The sequence below is a fragment of the Scardinius erythrophthalmus genome (genome assembly GCF_964197995.2).
Source record: "Scardinius erythrophthalmus genome assembly, chromosome: 1".
Classification (NCBI taxonomy): Eukaryota; Metazoa; Chordata; class Actinopteri; order Cypriniformes; family Leuciscidae; genus Scardinius; species Scardinius erythrophthalmus.
In genome coordinates, this window is record NC_138221.1 from 46,544,538 (window position 1) to 46,565,637 (window position 21,100).

A 21,100-nucleotide genomic window follows, 5' to 3' on the forward strand; every position below is an offset into this window, starting at 1 on the left:
TTTCACTTTTATTTTGACATACAATGAAGCAATATTGCAATATGAGAAGTACTACACAAATACTCATTAGAAACGGGCCTGCTCCTGGAGGGACAAAATCCTGCAGAGATTGCCATGAGCATGACCGCTTAGCACTTCATTTAGTAGTCGGTTCATGAAGCGATTTTTAATCATTGACTGTAGGAACCCTGGTACAACTTAAGCAACTCATAAGAACAGCATTTCAGATCATGCAATTTGAAAACAGTGCAGCGTTTGAGGGGTCTTAGTCTCATTTATTGGTTGTCAAAAAAGAACATTTGAAGGAAACAATCAGTGCTATAAACATCAAGCATTTGTATAGTCAAAAAAAAAAAAAAAAAAGCTAAAACAGATCAAACATTTGCAGAAAGGCGGAAACTCGTCAACAGGCCACACTCACTTCTCACCAGATTCCACTCTGTAAGAAAAGACCAGTTTTATTATGAATCTCGCATTTAATCCCTTCTTTGATTGCATTTCAACAATACTTCTCAGCCTCTGCCATGTCAGGAGCAGAACTGCACTTTTGTCTACACATAAGCTCAGAGCCCAGTGCTAAAACATCATAGAAGTCTTTTACAAATACAACAAATGTATACTCATTTTAAAAGCGATGCAGCTTTATCTCACCTCAAGGAAACAGTGACGGGTCCTGATTTACTCTGTCTTCTGCAAAAAGAAAGCAAATTATTTAGTACTGCCCTGAATAACTCCCATGACAGATGTTTACACTTAGTCCACAAGCCAAAAGTACACAAATTAGCCAGTTATTTTTATGGCACATAGCTTTCTCAAATCATTATTTTTTAAGTTTTGATAGTTGTTCCTGCTTTGTCCCGAGTAATGAAGCTAAAAATCCTACAAATTCCTTGACTTCCCAGCATCTTCTGCACATTTTCCCAAAAGTAATGTGTGATATGATTGAGATAGACAATAACAAACATATGCACATGTGCAGATGCTCAAGGCGGCAACACTACATTAAATGCCAAAAGAATGTAAACTTTTAATCTGGATGATCAGACTTTGTTGTCTTTAATAGCATTTCAACACTTCTCAGCCTCTGCCATGTCAGGAGCAGAATTGCACTTTTGTCTACACATAAGCTCAGAGCCCAGTGCTAAAACATCATAGAAGCGTTTAACAAACCTACAACACAAATGTATACTCGTTTTAAAAGCGATGCAGCTTTCTCTCACCTCAAGGCAGCAGTGATAGCCCTGATTCACTCGGTCTTCTGCAAAAGAAAGCAAATGATGGCCGCAGGTAAGACTAACATTCATACGAGTTTTGACTCAAAAACAGATCCATTGCATACAGTGCAAACGCACCCTGAACCATTTGACAGGCAATAGTGTATTGTATTAAAGTAAATTCGCATACTGTCCGCTTAGCACCTACACGCGCCACGTGGTGAAGGTAGCGCTGACTTACTAATCAACTTAACTAGAAAATTATTTTATGAACTAACTTCTAGTAATCTTTTTTCATAATTACAGAAAAAAACAGATAATATACATTTAACAGTTACACGATCAAAAACCCAAGCGCTTACCAGCATATGCAGCACCAACATCTAACAATGTCGACTGAAAAGAGAACTCTATCGCTGGCAGTGTGGCGGTTTATATATCCTGAGTAGGACCTTTAGGTCTCCATTAATATCGCCTTTCCAAATTTAAGATTCTAAACATGAAGTTTAAAAGTGATCTGTATCTTTCTAGAAGTTTTGTTTGTATTATCAATTTAATTAATAAAAAAAAAGAAAGAAATGGAATTGTGCCCGCAATTGTACCAAACTTGTTCACTAAATATTAGTCTGTGGTTAAGCCTTTCTTTTACTGTCTATGGGTTGAGCCAGAGCCATAGAGAGAGGTTGAGCCTACTTATGCATACTATCCATCCTAAATAGTATGTTAGATTACAAAAAGTGTGCCCCAAAGTATAGTATGTTGAAAATAGTATGCCAAAAGTCCCCGGAAGGTGGATTTTCGGTCGATTTTCAAAGTGTGGATCCGTAGACATAATAAATACAACGACGCCCCATTGGCCGCTGGATCGTACGTCAACGGCGCCGCCATATTTGTCCGGGCAACTTGCCGTAACTCTCATAAGTGGACTGAAGAAAATGTGCCTGACTATTTTGAGGTTTTACGAACCGTCCTGTGATCCAAAGCAGATCTCGGGGAATTACCTGTCACTGGTAAGTCTGAACAGTTGTTTTTGGTTGTATTTGGTCATTATAACATTATGTTGACACAGCTAGTTGGCCACCAAAGTCAGACTATTGCGGTATTTAGTTATGAAAAATTGGACTATAATTTATATATAAAAAAAGAGATAATATAAAGTTCACATGATTCTTATGAAGAATATTATTTATACTAATAATATGCTATAGAAGAAAACTGCCATATACTGTATATTGAACTATTACATCTGACCTTATGTTATGCTTATATTTCATGCAATTTATACTGTACTGTACTGTACTGTACTGTAGTTGTGCTATTTTTTAACTGGATCCATAAAGACTATCTTATAATTAGGGGTCCAAGCTGTGATATTAATGTTGCCCATTAGAGGAACCCACAGGATAAGGAATCTTTTCTATAGGTTTCCATCCATTTGAATGGAAATAAATGCATTTAGTTCATTTGTATAACTATGGTCTACTGACAGTAAAAATCAGTGAAACGCTTATAGCCTAGATAATTAAATGTACAGAGCGGAGATACAGGGCTGTGAAAAACACACATGAACAGACTGAGAAACAGCTTCTTTCCAAGAGCTGTGACCTCCATTACAATCTCTGCACATACAGACACACCTTGCAGCTATAGTGACATAATTGCACTTTATTTTGCTGTAATTGCTGCTGTTTGTAGCTGTTTATTGTTGTTCGTTTTAAGTTTTGTTTTTGTTTAGGTCTTTAACTGAGATTCACCAGACAGAATTTAGTTGTACTAAGTCAAATTTTTTTAGACCCCAATAAAACACATTTTCAAGTTGCCAGACACATTAAATGTAATTCAGTTTATTTAAAATGAAGAGACAATTTGATTTCTTTCACTATATTATAACATTTCTACAAAGACATTTATTGTTGTGGTTAATACTTAAAAAAAAAAACTTGCAGCATAATGTTAGGAGCCAAACTATATATAGAAATAAATTTCGAAAAAAAAAATTTTATCCAATAGCTTCAGTAGGAAATTAAATGAAATGAAATGTGGAGGATTTTAACTGCAAGTTATCTTCACATCCAATGACACGTGATTCAAGAGAGAAAGCTCATAGGGCGTCTATGTATTTATTAGGCTATGTATATTGATCCCTGCAGGCTATAACAGCTAATATTGCCCACAACCCATTGCGCTTTGGAGGAGGATTCGGCTCAGAATTAAATACACAAATAAAAAAGTGTTTAAAAAAAGCTATATTAAGGGGTTTGAGGGACTAGTATATAATCAACATTTAACCTGATTTAAAGAAAAAATAAAAGAAAAAATAAAGTTAGGCTATATTTCATCTGCAACAATGTGGATTTTATAAAGATTCATTTGACCATTAACTTTTCAATTGCATTCATTTATTGCATCATTATGCAAACACTTTAGGAGAGTTCTCTGCATGAAAGACCTATGGCAGATAAACGTGCTACTTCTTTTTTATCCAATAGCTTCAGTAGGAAATTAAATGAAATGAAATGTGGAGGATTTTAACTGTGACAAGATGACTGACAGGCCAGTTTACATTGGCTGCATGCAAAACCGCAGACTCTCAGGTACTTATTTTGAATCACGACAGCAAAAAAAGTACGTTCTATATGTGTGTGAATGTAATCTGGACATACTACATTTACCATGTTGTCATTATCATGTGACCTACCAGCGTCAGTAGAGTGGTGCGGATATGACGTCACTTTGTAGGCCAACCGGCAGTTAGCATCACACTGGTTTTCCCATAGGCTTTTGGATTATCGCTAAAAACAAGCTTTGTGATCAACAAAAGTTTATGATACTTGCACGTTTTATCCATCACTATAATTATCACAGATACTTTTATGAATTTTGATGAATAGCCTAACTCATGAATAACTCAACTTTTATGAATTTTGAAGCCTATAAGCCTATTGAAAGATAGGCTATAAACGAACTACAGCACGGTCCCACAACATCAACGTTATCACCACTAAGCTTCTGACAACTCTTTCAGTCTTTATCTAAAAACGTTTTCCCAGAACGTTTGAGTTAGAGTAGTTTGCAAGAGCACAACGATGCTGTAAAAGCGGACTGATGACGTTTAATCTCCTCGACAACCTCTGTAGTCCCATTTAGCCACTTGTCAGCAACCGCCTTTTTTAAGACATGTAACGGCTTCAAAAATGATGTAATATTGATTTATTTTATGTCGTGGAATAAAACATGAAAGTGTCTTGAGCTTGTGCTCACCACAGACCTTATTTCAGCCATTTAACCAAAACCCCATTCAATAAACCCATTGACTTCGTTCGGGACAATGGAACCGGAAGTGCTAAATTGCTAACCACATTTTGGCCTACAAAGTGATGTCATATCTGAACCACTCTGTTACGTCACTTCACTGCCATTCCTAAATAGCCTCCCGTGGCCTCAAGTATCCATCTTATGCACACTTCAGAATCTTGCCAGAAGAAGTAGGTCATCCAGGACAGTACTTTTTGCCTACTCTTTCCTGAGTACTGTGAATTCGGAAACTTCTTTTGCCTACTATATAGTAGGGAACTATGCGATTTTGGATGCAGCCAGTGACAGCATGTAAAACTAACTTTGCGATAGAGCGTCCATTAAAAGATGCAATTTAATGACATGATAGTATGTCCCAAAGCTTGTCTATTCTCTTGCTACACACTCAAAAGTATGTACTTTTTATTCACAAAAAGAGTACATACTTCTAGACTTTTAGGGAGTAGCATAAGTAGGCGAATTGGGAGGCAGCACTAGTTAGAGAGTTTTGCTTGGTTCATTAAGAGTGGTATACAGCTCCAGCATCAGCATAAATATGTAAGTAATTTAATTATTATTATTATTATTATTTTGTGTATAATTATATAAATTATGAAGGTTAATTCAAAATGCTTTAGTATGAGATTAGCAGCTGGAGATTATACATAGAGATATTTGGGATGGGCTCTTACCAGTGTGTACAACAGCTGCCATATTTTTAATACTGAGTCAGACTTTGTTTTCAACTCAATCTGTGGGTCTCACCCCCAACAGCCTTCTTTCCTTCCTTCCCTCCTTAAGAACCACTGGATGTGCCAGACAACTGTTGTGTGGAACCCCTCAGAGTGACCATGGGCATTTCTGAGGTATGTACATTGATCTGGCTGTTACAACAGACACAGTTCACAGAAAATGAAATAGTTCTGCCTAATTAGGGGTGGTAAGTAAAAAGAAAAAGAAAAAGTGTGCAACAGATATGGGTCTCTTCTGGAATAAAATGCATCCACACTAATTGTCTGGACTGAACCCATTTCATTATTACTTTATACTGTGAGGAGCAGCTCTCTGCTCAAATGAGAGAGAGAGACAGGGAGAGGGAGGAGTGTTGTCATGTAGTATGATCCTCAGAGTGAAAAGTCCGCAGCTGCTTCGGAAAGAGGGGGAACTAGAGAGAGAGAGGAGAGGAGAGGAGAGAAAGAAAGTGACAGGAAGCCACATCATTAAACACTGACAGCGGGTCAAAGACAGAGAAGAGGAGAAAGAGGGTGTCCAGAACATACCATAACCATATGGTGGTCTTAAAAGTGGAAAAATCTGTTACTTTGGAAAAGAAAAGTGTAAACTAAAGGAAACTTTCCCTGGAAAAGATAGAGGTGAGTTTGTTGTCTCGTTTTTCTCTGCCCTTCATTTATTCTTGATGTGTTTGTGTCAAGTTAGATCACATTGCGTTGATGAGTTCTGCAGCATTCATAGACTATTTCTGTCTGATGTATTCATAAGTTGCTATATATTTCTTCAGTGTGTGGGTGTGTGTTAAGTTATGTGTGACACTCAAAACGGGGACAGGGGGAGGAGAGAGAAAGAGAGCCAGGGTGGGTGAGGGGTATCGGGGTTTGAAGGGCTTTGGAAAGGGGAAGAAAGAGAAAATAAGAGGAGAGAAGAGAGAGATTCACAGCAACGTCATGATGATCTTTTCCGAGAAATGGGTCATTCCCTTCTCTCAAAAGTTACAGAACTTTTCAAACTATTTTTGACCAGTTTGATTGCACTTTGTCTTCTCTAAAATGCTATTAATCTGCTAATCTAGATTACGTTTTTTTGGGATGTTTTACAATACCTCAAAACTTCAATCTAATCCCCCTACCCTCCAAGTAGTGATGATTTAATTCAAACAAGCAGATTTGTTCATCCTTTTATTTACTTACACATAACATTGCATGAGGGTCCAGTATGACCCACAGAGATGGGTTACGAAGAATTAACTCTTCTGGAGTCTATTAGGTTAACCTTACACAAAAGGCTGAATGTAAACTGGCAAAAAATTGAAAAAATTAAACTACTGTTATCACATACTCACCTTCATGTAACTGCAAACATGTATGACTTTCTGTCTTCTTTGGAACACAAAAGCAGATGTCTTGATGAATGTAGCTGATTATTTTTTCCCCATGTCATTGCAGTGAATGCATTGCAGACCACCATAAAAGTATAAAAAAAATTGGCTTGTGCAATATATTTCTTCTAAGTCTTAGTCATACGTTTTGGGTGCAAAACAGACTAAAACTTTTTTATTCACTGAAATTCTGAGTGAAGTGGTTTAATTGACTTCCATAGTATGGAAGTTAATGGGGCCAATCAACTGTTTGGTTACCTATATTCTTCAAACTAATTTCTTTTGTCTTCAGCAGAAGAAAGAAATTCAACCAGTTTTTTTAACAACTTGAGGGTGAGTAAATGATGACAGCATTTTCATTTTTGGGTGAACTATCCCTTAAAGTCAGCATGAAATGCAAATTTACCAATCAGTCTACTTTCTAAATGCATCGTATTGATCTTATTGCGATTCATCCATACATATGTTTAACTTTATCTTTTTTGAGCTTGTGATTTTTCATCAAAATGTTATAACTGAATCATCCAGTGAATTGACAGACTTCTCTCTGGTGACATATTATGGACTTCTCCAATGATTCAGTCCCCTTAAACCACTTCTCTTTCTTACAATCAACGCAAGCTTGCATTCAGATCTGTCTCTGTCCAATCAACAACTGATAGATAAAAAAAAGTCCCCACCCTACAATCTGTTTATCTCATATGTATGGAAGTCACAATACGGAATGTATCAATCTGATTTATGAACATTCCATTTAGATCAGTTTTTTTCTAACAAAATTAATGGTCTCATTGCAAAGATCCATCTTAATAACAACTTACATTTCAGTCTGTTCCTCACACAAAGCTATAGAATCCTATGGGCCACTTTTATGATTCTTTCATGGTGTTTTTTTGCATCCTTTTTGAAGCTTGAAAGCTTTAGGCTCTGTTCAACATCAAAGAGAGTAAAAAGATGATTTGAAATTAAAGACAGCATTTTCATTTTTAGGTGAACTATCCCTTTAAGTTCGTGCTCCCTGCTCATATTCTCAGAGCACAAGGCTGTCTGGAGGGAGAGGAACAGAGAGGGAACAGGAAGTGAGGTTAAAGTTCAAATATAGGGTGATTTACTATACCCATGACCCCTGCAGTGGGAAAAGGGGACAGAAAGAGACCATTTAGGATAATGCCCTGAGGGACATAGACTCGAGAGGGATTGAGAGAGAGAAAGAAGACAGACAAATAACAGCTTGTTCACGCAATTCCCTTCTGTCATCTTGTTCTCACTCCGTGTCTTGTGACAAAATGTGGTTTATTGCATTTACAGAAACAAATGGCCACAGGCATGTTGGGCTGTCAATGGCGTGTGTTTGGGGCAGCTCAAACATGTGCCTGTGTGGGCTTGTCGGCCAGCCACATGTACCAGTGTTTGCAAGCTCATGAACATGTGTTTCAGAAGAGAACTAGTGTGTTTGTGTGTGTGTTTGAGTATATATTGGTGTTGGTGAACTTTCACCCCTGTTTATTTTTGGGATGGCTCAAGTTTCAAATCCCAGAGCTCTGGATCAAGGCAGATAGCTGTGGAGAATATCGAGCGCTATCTGTCTCACTATAACCCACAACTCTCAAAGCCACTTCAACACTCACATCTGCTTTTAGACACTTTAACTAGTAACATTTTTAATCCAGAAAACTCCTTTGATCCTCAGTAAATAACCTTATATATTACTATCCTCCTTTCTTCATGTACTTGACTTCAAGACCATTAAACTTGTTTGTTGGAGCCACACACTTTCCGACGCAGTTCGTAAACTGTAGTTTAAATAAAAGAAAGCTTGTAAAAGACAACGCCCTCCCAGCATGCTATTAGACACAGTATGATATTCAGCTCTGAAACACATATCTTAGTATTGTATGCCTGTTAAAAGACAATCTAGAAAAAATGCCAGCCTTTTGTCCTTCTGACATGTCAAATTGCGAGTACAAGCAAAACTATTGTATTGACCTCTATTGTTCATAGCTAATTTTGCAACTCACAACAAACAAATATATAAAAAATACTAGTAATCTTGCTCTAAATGTGTATCAGTAACAGTTGTTTGTTGTATTGTTTGATACTTCAGTCGTCTTGGACTTATACTGACAACTAGTGGTTTGGATGCAGATTCACACACACACACACACACACACACACACATGGTTTTGGTTGTCGACGCCAGGATCAATTTATTGCACAGTTGAAATTGTTCAACAACAGGGTGAAATAGTATTCGGCTGGTCATGTGATCTCAAGACGTAATCTTCCATGAGTCGACCCACCCCATTTAGAATAAAAAAAATCTTAATTTCATGTGAATATTGATGATTTTAAACATTTTTCAAAAGTACTATTAATTTATTTGGTAACACTTTAATTTAGGGTCCAATTCTCACTATTAACTACTAGGATATTGGCTGTTTATTAGTAGGCTACTTATAAAGCACACACTAATGCCTTATTCTGCATGACCTTATTCTACATCCCTTAATCTTACCCAATACCTAAACTTGACAACTACCTTACTAACTATTAGTAAGCAGAAAATAGAAGTTTATTGAGGAAATAAGTCATAGTTAATAGTTAATTGTGAGAATTGTACCCTAATCTAAAGTGTGACCATTTATTTTTCTGTACACTTTTTTTAATGAGGAAAATGAGTGCACCTTTTATGCTTTCATGTATCTCTATTCCAGATTAATCATGTCAACCCTCCCGGCAGAGACAGGCCCTGAGGATGCCAACAATCAGAGCTTCTGGATGGTAAGTGAGAGGGGGAGGAAGGACAGCAATGAGTCAGATAGGATGATGGACCTCTAAGAAATACCATCCGCTTCTGTTTTGTTAAGTACGTGTCACCAGAAATGCATGTGGGTGATGTAGCTTGTCTTGGGTTTTAACACCTAAACAGTTTTATTCACAACCAATGGCAAGATTTTGTTCGGACAAAAGTTAAGTTAAATGGTTCACAAAAGCTACTGAACACTCTATTAGCCAAATTAAGATTGAAATTCAAGTCAAGTGTTTTCACCTCTTTGAGACTATTTCAACATGGTTCAAGGTTTTTTTAAACTTTAATTTCCATCTATAAATTTCATCCATTGTGCCTCCACCCATTTTAATTAGCTCAGCTTTTGTCTCTCAGCTCCTTAATTGGTTTACTTTTCTGTTCCCCAATACTGCTGGGAATCATGCAGTAGCTTGCCTTTTAATAGTTTTATAACCTTTTAAAATTTGTTGTCTAGTTGTTTCACCATTGTGAGAATAGTTCTCAGTAATACATATTTTTCTTCTGTAGAAATTCTGTAGTATTTTTAAGATGTTCTGTGGCTTTCTTTCTTAATCTAAAACACGTGGAAATGTGAATGCCTACAGTATGTGGATAAAAAATAGATGTCCTTGATATATATATATACATATATCCTCACGTGTGTGTGTGTGTGTGTGTGTGTGCGTGCGTGCGTGTGTGTGTGTGTGTGTGTGTGTGTGTGTGTGTGTGTGTGTGTGTGTGTGTGTGTGTGTGTGTGTGTAAAATACTCATTGCAGCAGTTAAAATATTCCTAATACAGTAGGTTCTTGTGACACTGAAAAGGGTAATAATGTGATGGTATTGTATATATAATTATCTACAGGCACTGTTAACTGCCATGTTCATGTTCAGACTTATATTTAAAGCAAATAACAAGCTGTTATTTAGCAGTTGTGTTTATCCAAAGTGTTTTACTAATTTCAGTCCCCTTGGAGCTACCTGATGTTAGTTACACACATACACACTTGTTCCTGTATCATTCTATTATTGTCTTTGTTTTGAACTAATGATATGTTCTAGCCTCTAAGCCTCACAGAATCCTTACAAAAACCTTTTTGCAGTTTCAAAGTTTTGTTTGACATTATTCAATGTTATTAAATAAATATATTAATTTTATACTTTCTCTTGGGGACTGTTGGCTGGTCCCCACAAAGTAGGTCATTTTAGGTTTTACTATAATTTTTGGGATAAATTATCTAAAAATGATCATTTAAAATATATTTCCATTGGTTAAATTATTATTTTACATATAATTTGCATTTAATTTAGCATCTAAGTAAGTTTCATTTGATTAGTATTTATAGAGTTTTCTGTGGTGATTTGTTGTTATTATCAATGCCATGCCATCTATAGCTCCCACTACCACTTTGTATGAAGCTGTTTAAGATTCTCCTCAGCTCTCCTCTTAGCCTGAGCACTTTTTGCTGAGTTGCCATCCCATCTGGAGCTTGGCCAGTGGTACAGTTTTCAGTGAAATGCTCCGACCACTGATGTTTAGTCAGTTTACAACAACCTTACCACACTGATATCGCCTGCAAGGGTTTTGTTGCATGTCCTACCTTGTAATTGGCTGGCGGCTGAGCAGAACTGAGCGCAGTAGGGTTTTTGTGTTCATCCCAGACGCTGTGATTGGTTAACCACAGCATTGGCAGAGGATTGCAGTGATGAAATGCTGAAAGTTTGAGCCAGAGTTGAATAGGGTTGATTTTTAAATAGGCTTGTCTGTTCAGTGAAACAGCTCTGTTTAAATACTGCAGCTTTGAGTCCAGCTGAATGTTATATTCCATTTGACAGGGATTGTGTTATTTGTTGGGTTTCTGTGATTCTCTGATTGGTTGGCAGGTGCTTCTCTGCACCGCTCTTGGCCGAAGTTGAAATTCCTCAGCTGTTTTTACTTTTTTCTAAGACTGGGGAAAATATGTGGTGCAAACCACAGCTAAGAGAGTGAGAGAGAGAGAGAGAGAGAGAGAGAGAGAGAGAGAGAGAGAGAGAGAGAGAGAGAGAGAGAGAGAGAGAGAGAAGAACCGACAAAGAACAGCACAAAAAGAAGATGTAGAAGAGAGAGATGAATTGATAAAATCGTGGGGGAGCCACTAATGTTTGCCAGCAAAATAGTAGAACACGCTCCACATCAGCAAACAAAACGCCCATTCTGAAATTGTCATTACGTTTGCTCTCCTCCCTCATTCTCTCTCATTTTCTCTCATTTATCGTGTTATTGCAGTTAATCAACCCCTTTCACTGCGCTGTCCATGCTATGCTCCACTTGCCATGGCCTGAATTCTCTCGTCTCGCTGGTCCTCATCTAGTCACAGATGTTTTTTTCAGGGGAATAATGTTTGAAATGTGCTTTGGTTTTCCACACCACATGTTGTCTTCTGCCGTTTATATTAGAAACAAAGCCTACGCTATACTGATAACTTGTCTAATCCATAGCAAACAAACCCAGTGACCCTGCTGGAAAAGAAATGAGGCCAATCGCTCAGATGACAGAGGGACATTTTCCCTCTGTCATAGAGTAAATACCTCATTCTTGACCTTTAAATAGACTATAAACCTTTAGCGCCAAGAGCCAGTCTTTCATTTTCTTTTCCCTCTATATTATACTATTAACCTTACAGTTTTATCCATGTTCTTTCTCAGCCAGGGAACTACCACCGTACAGTGAAGAGGACCGAAGATGCCTTCCAGGCATGTAATGACATAGTGACGTGTTTCCAGGAGAGGGCCAGGGTCGAGAGACAGTACGCACAGCAACTTAGTGAGTGGAGTACCAAATGGAAACCCCTAGTCGATGCGAGTAAGTACTGCGGTTTTATCAAGAACTTGGATACAGTACTATACCGGTCAAAGGTTTGGGGTTGGTAAGATTTTTTGTTTTTGAAAGTAGTCTCGTGCTCACCACGGCTGCATTTATTGGATCAAAAATAGTAAAATTGTGAAATATTATTACAATTTAAAAATAACTGTTTTGTATTTTATTATATTTTAAAATGTCATTTATTTCTGTGATTTTCAGCATCATTCTAATATGCTGTTTTGACACTATTACTGTCATCAATATAAAAAAATAAAATAAAAAAGCTGTGCACTTTAGTATTTTTGTATATTAACTGTATTAACCATGTAAACTATTTTTTTTTTTTTCAGGATTTGTTAAATAGACCTAAAACCTTTGAACGATAGAGCACATTACTGTACTAGAGTTTGGTGTCAGTGTGATTTTTTTTTTTTTTTTTAGTTGTTGTTGAAAGAAATTTATGTTATTGTTATTAATAATAGCAGCTCAACTGTTTTCAACATTGATAATAATAAAAAATGTTTTTTGATTCTTTAAATGATCATATTAGAATGATTTCTGAAGGATCATGTGACACTGAAGACTGGAATAATGATGCTGAAAATTAAGGAATAAACTTCATAAAAAAAAGATAAAAAAAAAAAGCTTTGCAGCTTTGGTAAACAAGAGACTTCTTTCAAAAACATCTTACTGTACCAACAATCTTACCAACCCCAAACCTTTGAACTGTATGTTCTGAATAGAAAACTAACTTATTGCTTACTGTGTACTACTATGCAATATGTACTATATTCAGCAATAGTAAATAATGTTAAAAGTCAATTGTTTGCATACAACAATTCTAACTTGCATGACCTGACTATGCTATTTAATTCAACAAGTTCAGAAATAATAAAAATGAATATTTTGCATTTTCAGTAAAATTTTGAATGTGTAGAACGCAATACTAGCGTATTTCCTACCTCGTACTGTGCAGTATGTACTGTAGATGTTATCGTCATATTTAAAAATAAGTATGCATAATAGTAAATAATGATAAATGTTGTTTGATGTTTTACTTATGCATTTCAATGTTTACTTTAACATTACAATTATGCTAATTGTCTGCTAAATGATTGTAACATGACCTCACTATGTTGTCAAGTATTTATAATATTTTACATTTTCATTCAAATTTTGAATGTTTAGAACATAATACAATATTGTTGCTTACTGTAGACTGTGTACCAATGTAAAAAAAAAGAAATTGTATGGAGTAAATATCATTTTACTGAGGTTATGTTTACATTCAATTCTATACAAAATTAAAGCTTGCATATTGTCACATGATCTCACTGTTTAATTCAACAAGTTCATCTTGGGAATAAATATGAATATTTTTAAATTCATATAAAATTACATATACAATTTTGTCTAATAATAGGTAAATAATGAGAAAAAAGTATTGTTGTATACAGTATTTCCCACACATCCTTGAGTCTGTTTTAAGGAACCTTTCATTTTTCATATTGACAAACTGTAATATTGTATTGATTTGTGTAGCCTATTTCATTCTTTTATGGTATCCGTATACCCCCTTTCTTTTTTCTTCTCACTGTTAATGTCTGTAATCTTTCATTTGCAATAAAAAAGAAGAAAAAAAGTATTTCCCTACTTTTAGTAAATGCATGCCTAAAAATGTGCATACTGTTGTGTTTACATACTGCATACTGAAAAATAGTATGAGTAGTGCCGTATTTAACATAACATGTAAGATATGTAAGGTTTTTTTTTTCTGTGACCTGCATTTTACATGAGATGCCCACATCTTTAGTTTAGTATCTGATGAAGAGGTTTCTGTTTGTGACCCTAAAAGGTCCTCTCATTTATTTCATGAATGTTTGTCTTTGTCCAGGTCCTCTCTACGGCTCTCTGTTACGAGCGTGGCAGTGCTTCCTCTCTTCTGCTGACCGCCTCTCCTCACTGCACTCCTCCATCTGCCGGGCTCTGGTGTCAGAGGATGGAGATCGCATCCGGACATGGCAGAAGGACACTTTCCATAAGAAGATATTTGGAGGTTTCAAGGAGTCCCAGGATTTTGAAACCGGTTTCTCACGTGCTCAGAAGCCCTGGGGCAAGAGATTGAAGAAGGTAGAAAGCAATGCAGGGATTTGGGATATTTTTTTTTTTACTAATTTTGCTTTTTCTGTCTCCAGATAAGAATGTATACATATGGAAAATGTGGAATAACTGCGAGTGAATTCAACTGAATTATTGAAAATGAATGTATACAGTGTGCAATACTGAATGAATCTGACCACTCTGAATGTGTGTTTTTTGTGACAGTTAGAGAAGGCCAGGACAGCGTTTCACAAAGCTTGTCGCAAGGAACACATGGCTCGTGAGCGGGAGGCCCACGCCCAAGGCAACCCTGACATTGCCATTGAGAAACAGAGGAAGATCCAGGAAGAGACCGAACTGGCTCACCAGGAGACAGAGAAAGTGAGTGTTGTGTGGGGGAAACTATCAGAAAGAGAGAGAGAAAATCATGGAGAGTTTCAATGAAAAAAAAAAAGAAGCAGAAAAAAAACTACATTTACTGTACATTTACAGACTGCATTATGATACAGTGAAATTATACAACGTATGTCACTCTGCTTAATGATCAAGGGTAAATCTACAGCACTCAACAGAAAAGAGAAAAGAGCTGAGGTGGAAAACCAACTCTGGTGCAAAGAAAACAAAACAGACAACTTAACACATGTAAATCTGCTCATGTTAGTCTTGTGACATAATCTTTCATTGGCATTCAAGGGGACATGGGTTGTAATTTAATTAATGTTAATATTTGAAATCATTTTTTATATAAATATGTTTTTATTAATTATATTTATATATACACTGTCATTGAAATGATTGGGTTCTGTATGATGTTTAATGTTTTTGAAATTACTCTCTTATGCTCACCCAGGCTGCATTCATTTAAAAAATACAGTAAAAAAAGTAAAACTTTAAGATATATAATAGTGTAATTTATCCCTGTGATGGTAAAGCTGAATTTTCAGCATCATTACTCCAGTCTTCAGTGTCACATGATCCTTCAGAAATCATTCTAATATGCTGATCTGGTTCTCAAGATTTTTTTTTTATTATTATTGTCAATGTTTAAACTGTAGTGCTTGATATTTTTGTGGAAACTGTGATACATTGTTTTTAGGATCCTTTGATGACAGTCAATCTGAAGGGTCACATAAGCACTGAGCGACACATCTGACTGATTGACTGCAAATTCCTGTGTGCAGGTGCGAGCCCGCTATGAGAAGGTTCTCGAGGAAGTGACGCGTTATGCTCCACGCTACATGGAGGAAATGGAGTCTATCTTTGACCAATCACAAGAGGAGGAGAGGAAGAGGATAAGTTTCCTCAAACAGGCTTTCCTTTCCATCCACAGACACTTGGATATCACCAACAATGACAGGTGTGTGAGAAGGGTCATTCTGGTCAAAATCTCAATTTCAGTCAATTTCAGTATTACTCACAATGAGTGAATTATACAAGTTCCCTCTCTCTCTCTCTCTCTCTCTCTCTCTCTCTCTCTCTGTTAGCATAAAAGCCGTGTACAATGAGCTCCATAACACTCTGATGTCCATCAGCGACCAGGAGGATTTGCGTTGGTGGAAGAATACACATGGGCCGGGAATGCCCACTGACTGGCCTCAATTTCAGGTATATTTCAAATACATTTATACTTCCAAACACAGTAACACTTTACATGTAAGGTTAATCTGTTAACATTAGTTAATGTATTAACAAACAATGAGCAATACATTTGTTACTGTATTTATTCATTTTTGTTAACGTTAGTTAATACAAATACAGCTGTTCATTGTTTGTTCATGTTAGTTCACAGTGCATTAACTGTTAACTAATACAACTTTTGATTTTAATAACGTATTAGTAAATTTTGAAATTAACATTAACAAAGATTAATAAATGCTGTAGAAGTGCAGTTCATTATTATTTAATGTTAACTAATGTAGTTAACTAGTATTTACTAATGAACCTTATCGAGTGTTCCCCAAACACTGACTAAAACTTGAGGTTAGGTTCTTGTTAGGGTCACCCATGTCACTCATGTCACTGATATCCTGGATTCTCATTCTCTATAAGTCTATGGGGTTTTTCCTTATTTTATCATCCGCAATGAGAAATGTGCAATAAGTGGCATTCCTATGTCCAGAGCAAAAGAAAGCTGTAATAGGGTTGGTTTTTAAAGTATTGTTTTGAGGTTAATGCATTCCTGAGGGTGTCAGAGTTAGAGTGTTAGAGTTAATTTCTGTTGTTATCTGTGATATTTAATTATGTATCTAACAGAGGCACATCTTGAAATAGACTGCGTTCTGTTGTGCCAAAACCCACATTTACTCCTTCTCTCACTCTGTCTTTCGCTCTCTTTCTATTTTAGGAGTGGAGTCCAGACAAGAAGCATAAAAAGGGAAAGAAGGAGGTGGAGCAGAAAGCAGCAATGATGGAGAGAAGGTCAGTTTACTACTTTGATATTTGCTGTGGGGCTCTTACAGCACAGGGCTGCCCGTCTGTTATACACAAACCTGACTTGGACTGGCCTTGTTATTGTTTGCTGCTGTGTATTGAACCTTTGCTAAGCTCAGCTGCCTTGGTTACTGTTGCTCAGACAAGCTTCACAGGACATGAATTGGGGTTTGAACAGTGTGATTTTCAATAAAATACAGTTGCAAACATTGAGTGGTTATTACATACAATACTTAAATAAAGTGTGAAAACATTGCAAAACATTTTTAGTCTTTACAAAAATCAAAAATATATACAGTATTGTGAGGAAATCTGTGGAGTCTGTGTATTACAAGTGATAACATTAGTGTATGTGAACAACAGAACTGTTCCTAATGTTTCTACAACACATTCACTACAGTTACTATCGACAATACAGTTCAATAAACTGAATCGATATGATAATAAAAAATCATAATTATAATAAAAAGTTACAATTATTAAACACTAAGTCAACATTATGAGATACTAAGTCATAACTATGAGATAAAACATCAAAATCGACATACTGAGTCGGAATTATGAGATACAAAGTCAAAAAATAAATAATTATGAAAAAGTCAATATTTTTGTAATAACTGACAAAATTTGTAATAATAATTTTAGAATATGTGACTGTGACGAGGTATGTTGTTACGGGAAGAAGGAGGCGGGAACCGGCGAACATTTAAAGACTTTTAATGACAAAAATAAAACAAATACAAAATGAAAGTAAAAGCCAGCAGCCCCTCACGGACGACTGCTGGCAACACAGAACATCAAATAAAACACAGGCCTGTTCCTCTCTCGCTCTTCACTGTCGTCGCTCCTCCTTTATGCTTCCGCTCCTCCGTGAGAGATGCGAGACCGGTGCGTCGCGCACGTGTCGCTCATTATCAATCACGCCACCAGCCTCGCACCGTCCTCCCACGAACCTTGTGACTGGTTTTGTGATCCAGGGTCACATATCATCTTTTTGTCATAATTATAACTTTTTTATCTTATTATTTCAACTTTTTGTCCTAATTATGTTTTTGTCCATTTCGAGTTTTTATAACTTTTTGGCCTGGTTTCACAGACAGGGCTTAGATTAAGCCAGGATTAGGCTTTAGTTCAATTAGGACATTTAAGTAGCTTTTATAAACGTGCCTTAGAAAAAACATTACTGATGGGCATCTTGAGACAAAACAATGGCACTGACATATTTTTAGATACGTCAGTGCAAGTTGCTTTAATTTAAAACAGCTCAAACATGCATTCTAGTCTGAGACCAATCTCATATGTCATGTTTATGTTTTTGTCATAATTTAGACATTTTAACTTAATAATAAGGTCGGAGTGGTCTCCAACATTTTTAATGCAGTGCTTAGTTGATTGACTGTGTCTGTTTTCCCTCCTCGTCTCAGTGTAATGATTGGAGGAGTGAGAGTCAGAGCTCTTTATGACTATGTTGGACAGGAGACAGATGAACTCTCCTTCAAAGCAGGTCAGCTGTCTTTGTGTTTGTATGTTCATATTTTGTGTCTATATGATGTACGTGCACCACCTCTGATGCTTTCTGTTTGTGTGTGTGTTCAGGTGAGGAGTTTCTGAAGATCGAGGATGAGGATGATCAGGGTTGGTGCAGAGGCATGATGGATGGAGGGAAAGAGGGTCTTTACCCTGCTAACTACGTGGAGGTGGTGTAGATCCACAGGACGACACAGAGCTCCCGCTCTGGGGTACATAATTGCCTACAGGCACCCAGGTTTAAGCCAGTTTCACAGCCATGTTTATTGAAGTTTGCTTTGTTTTCTCTGAGCGGATGACAGATGGTGCAGGTACGGGTTTAGAGCTGAATTAAGTGTGTGAAGTTGGGATCTGAACAAGAAGATGCATCCAAAGTGCTTTCATTACGATCTTACTTGAGAACATTGTAATGTAGGCCTGGTTTCACAGACAGGGCTTAGATTAAGCCAGGATTAGGCCTTAGTTCAATTAGGACATTTAAGTAGCTTTAATAAACGGGCCTTAGAAAAAAAAACATTACTGATGTGCATCTGAGACAAAACAATGGCACTGACATAATTTAAGATACGTCAGTGCAAGTTGATTTCAGTTAAAACAGCTCAAACTTGCATTTTAGTCTGGGACTATCTTAAGCCTTGTCTGTGAAACTGGGCATGTATGTTTTATTGTGCATCACATTGTGGCTTTAGATCAAAATATGCAGAGATTTTCATACAATTATGATATGAATAGGTACAAAGATCCTCTAATATATAGAGAATATGAACTGCATTGTCTTGATGTATGCATGAACCTACAGAGTATTTTGAGGACAATGTCTCACACCAAAGACTTCAGTGCATATTTACATTTTATCAATGACATACTTCTTCTGATGAGAATTGTTATATCTGATGCCTGTGTAAAAGGGGCCAGATGGGTATGATGTCATTCACAGCTGCGAATTTCACGCAAGGTGTTAATAGGTATGATGATATGCTATATTTTATCTGCTTTGATCTTGTTGTTAAATGTCACTTGTCTCACATTTAGTAATTTTAGTTACACAAAGGCAGTATTAACCAACACCATTTTAAAGTGATATCCATGGGAACCATTACGGTCTCTTCTTGTGTATTTCTGTTGTGTTTTAAGATGTCATTCTAACCAAAGAAAAAGTATGTATGCAAATAAGCCCAATGTTTGTTTGTGCAGTAGTGGTGGTAAATTACATCGGATCAGGGCCGTAGTTTATGCACCATCACTAATCAAATGCAAATAATACCAGTATTAAAAAGGATACAGATTACTGGGAGTCTTGTTCTTATTAATCATCTTGGAAAAACTTTCATTATGCACATACACATTATTATACATAATATACATTTTATTATTCCTGTTCATATTTCATTCTGTGCTTGTCCCCAGGCCACATGCCAGTGCAAATAAATGGGGCTTTAAATAAATATTCGTGTGTGTGTGTGTGTTAAGACCGGTTTGAGTGTTAGACCATCGGAGTGAGGATAAAGAGAGTAAAGTGAGGACATTTTGGCTGGTCCTCACTTTCTGAGACCCCTTTAAAGGCAAATATATGTGTGTGTGTGTGTGTGTGTGTGTGTGTGTGTGTGTGTGTATGTGTGTGTGTGTGTGTGTGTGTGTGTGTGTGTGTGTGTGTGTGTGTGTGTGTGTGTGTGTGTGTGTGTGTGTGTGTGTGTGTGTGTGTGTGTGTGTGTGTGTGTGTGTGTGTGTGTGTGTGTGTGTGTGCGTGTGTGTGCGTGCAGACTCGTATTAGTCAGCCTGCTCACGTATCTCAGGATTTCAGCTCCACTGGACCCCACAGGCAGCACATCTTTTAATAGTGTCAGATCATTCAGTGTGTTGCCCTGAGTGGTTGTCACACACATTCTCAGTCACATACATGCTTAGCGTGCATCATGACGAGTACATGAGTCAGAAATGTTCCCACTCTGGGCTTGATTTTCCTAGGGTCAATTCCTTTCCCAGTTCCCAGTTTTGAGCAACATTAACCTTTCACATTTGCAAAAATAAGCACGGCACAAAAATGTGCTGATTACTGCTCTCTGTCTGCATAAAATACCTTACAGGGAAAATAATAACACTCATGCTAAGTAAAGCTGGCACAAGCTATGAGTAGGTCAATGATGAAACCCAAAAATGTGCTTTTATTTCACAGGTTTTAAAACTTTCACAGACACAGTTTACCAAGCAATTTACAAAAAATTTTTTTTTACTCTTTCCCATTGCATGTGTGACAGTAACTAGCCAAACATATACCATAGAACAGTATTAGGCCTAGTGAAGAGGCCTAATATCGAAAAAGTGTCCCATGCTTTGTTCAGTTTATCCATAATTCTTAAATCCCAGATGCCAGGCCGATTGCCTCCCTACTGACTGTCCATATGTTGCGCCTCCGCCACTGTGGTCTCTGCGGTCAGTGCTGGCAGCACTTTTGCTACTTGGGTGGGTACATTCACCAAACAGGACACTGCAGGGTTTTAAACTTCTCCACTTGCAGATTTGGGGATAATTTGTACAAAAAGGTTTCTATATTGATGGTAAATGAAAGCTTTTTAAAAATCATCTTCCTGCTGGTAGGCACATTTCTGTGAGGGTTCTGACGAAAGGGAAAAATATCCCTTATTTTAAAAAAAACGTCATTTTCTGCTCATAAAACCCATCCTATCTCCCAATTCCACCTCAACAGGACTTTACAAAGGCATCGTGTACACTTTGTGGATTCTACAAATCAACATTGGCTGAGATATTATTATTTTTGTACACCATTAGTTCTACAG

The 21,100-nt window shown here is 36.9% G+C and overlaps 1 protein-coding gene and 1 long non-coding RNA gene across 4 annotated transcripts; one reads left to right on the plus strand and one right to left on the minus strand.

Annotated features, from left to right (window-relative positions):
- Window positions 1-265: 265 nt before the first annotated feature.
- LOC308701913 lies at window positions 266-1,621 on the minus strand. Its single transcript, XR_014031534.1, has 4 exons — window positions 1,577-1,621; window positions 1,221-1,258; window positions 652-690; window positions 266-439 (listed from the first exon to the last, which is right to left on the minus strand). It is a non-coding gene; the product is annotated as an uncharacterized lncRNA (long non-coding RNA).
- A 4,015-nt stretch (window positions 1,622-5,636) lies between these two features.
- On the plus strand, window positions 5,637-19,743 carry LOC308699425 (protein kinase C and casein kinase substrate in neurons protein 3). Of its 3 annotated transcripts, none has more exons than XM_081380220.1 (11): window positions 5,637-5,881; window positions 6,917-6,954; window positions 9,336-9,402; window positions 12,092-12,248; window positions 14,143-14,378; window positions 14,574-14,729; window positions 15,530-15,705; window positions 15,833-15,953; window positions 16,693-16,766; window positions 18,203-18,282; window positions 18,375-19,743. In XM_081380220.1, the coding sequence occupies exons 3-11, from the start codon at window positions 9,343-9,345 to the stop codon at window positions 18,482-18,484; spliced, it is 1,170 nt and encodes a 389-aa protein (XP_081236346.1). In that variant the 5' UTR covers window positions 5,637-5,881; window positions 6,917-6,954; window positions 9,336-9,342; the 3' UTR covers window positions 18,485-19,743. The 3 variants fall into 3 exon arrangements, with proteins under 3 accessions (XP_081236346.1, XP_081236345.1, XP_081236347.1); XM_081380221.1 differs by having other exon boundaries at window positions 5,655-5,881; window positions 6,914-6,954; XM_081380219.1 differs by lacking the exon at window positions 6,917-6,954.
- The last annotated feature ends 1,357 nt before the right edge of the window (window positions 19,744-21,100 follow it).

Coding starts and splice junctions, on each gene's coding strand:
- LOC308699425 (XM_081380220.1), top strand. CDS start 9,343: ATGTCAACCCTCCCGGCAGAGACAGGCCCTGAGGATGCCAACAATCAG. Junction 14,379..14,573: donor GGGGCAAGAGATTGAAGAAG/GTAGAAAGCAAT, acceptor TTTTTGTGACAG/TTAGAGAAGGCCAGGACAGC. Junction 15,706..15,832: donor GATATCACCAACAATGACAG/GTGTGTGAGAAG, acceptor TCTCTCTGTTAG/CATAAAAGCCGTGTACAATG.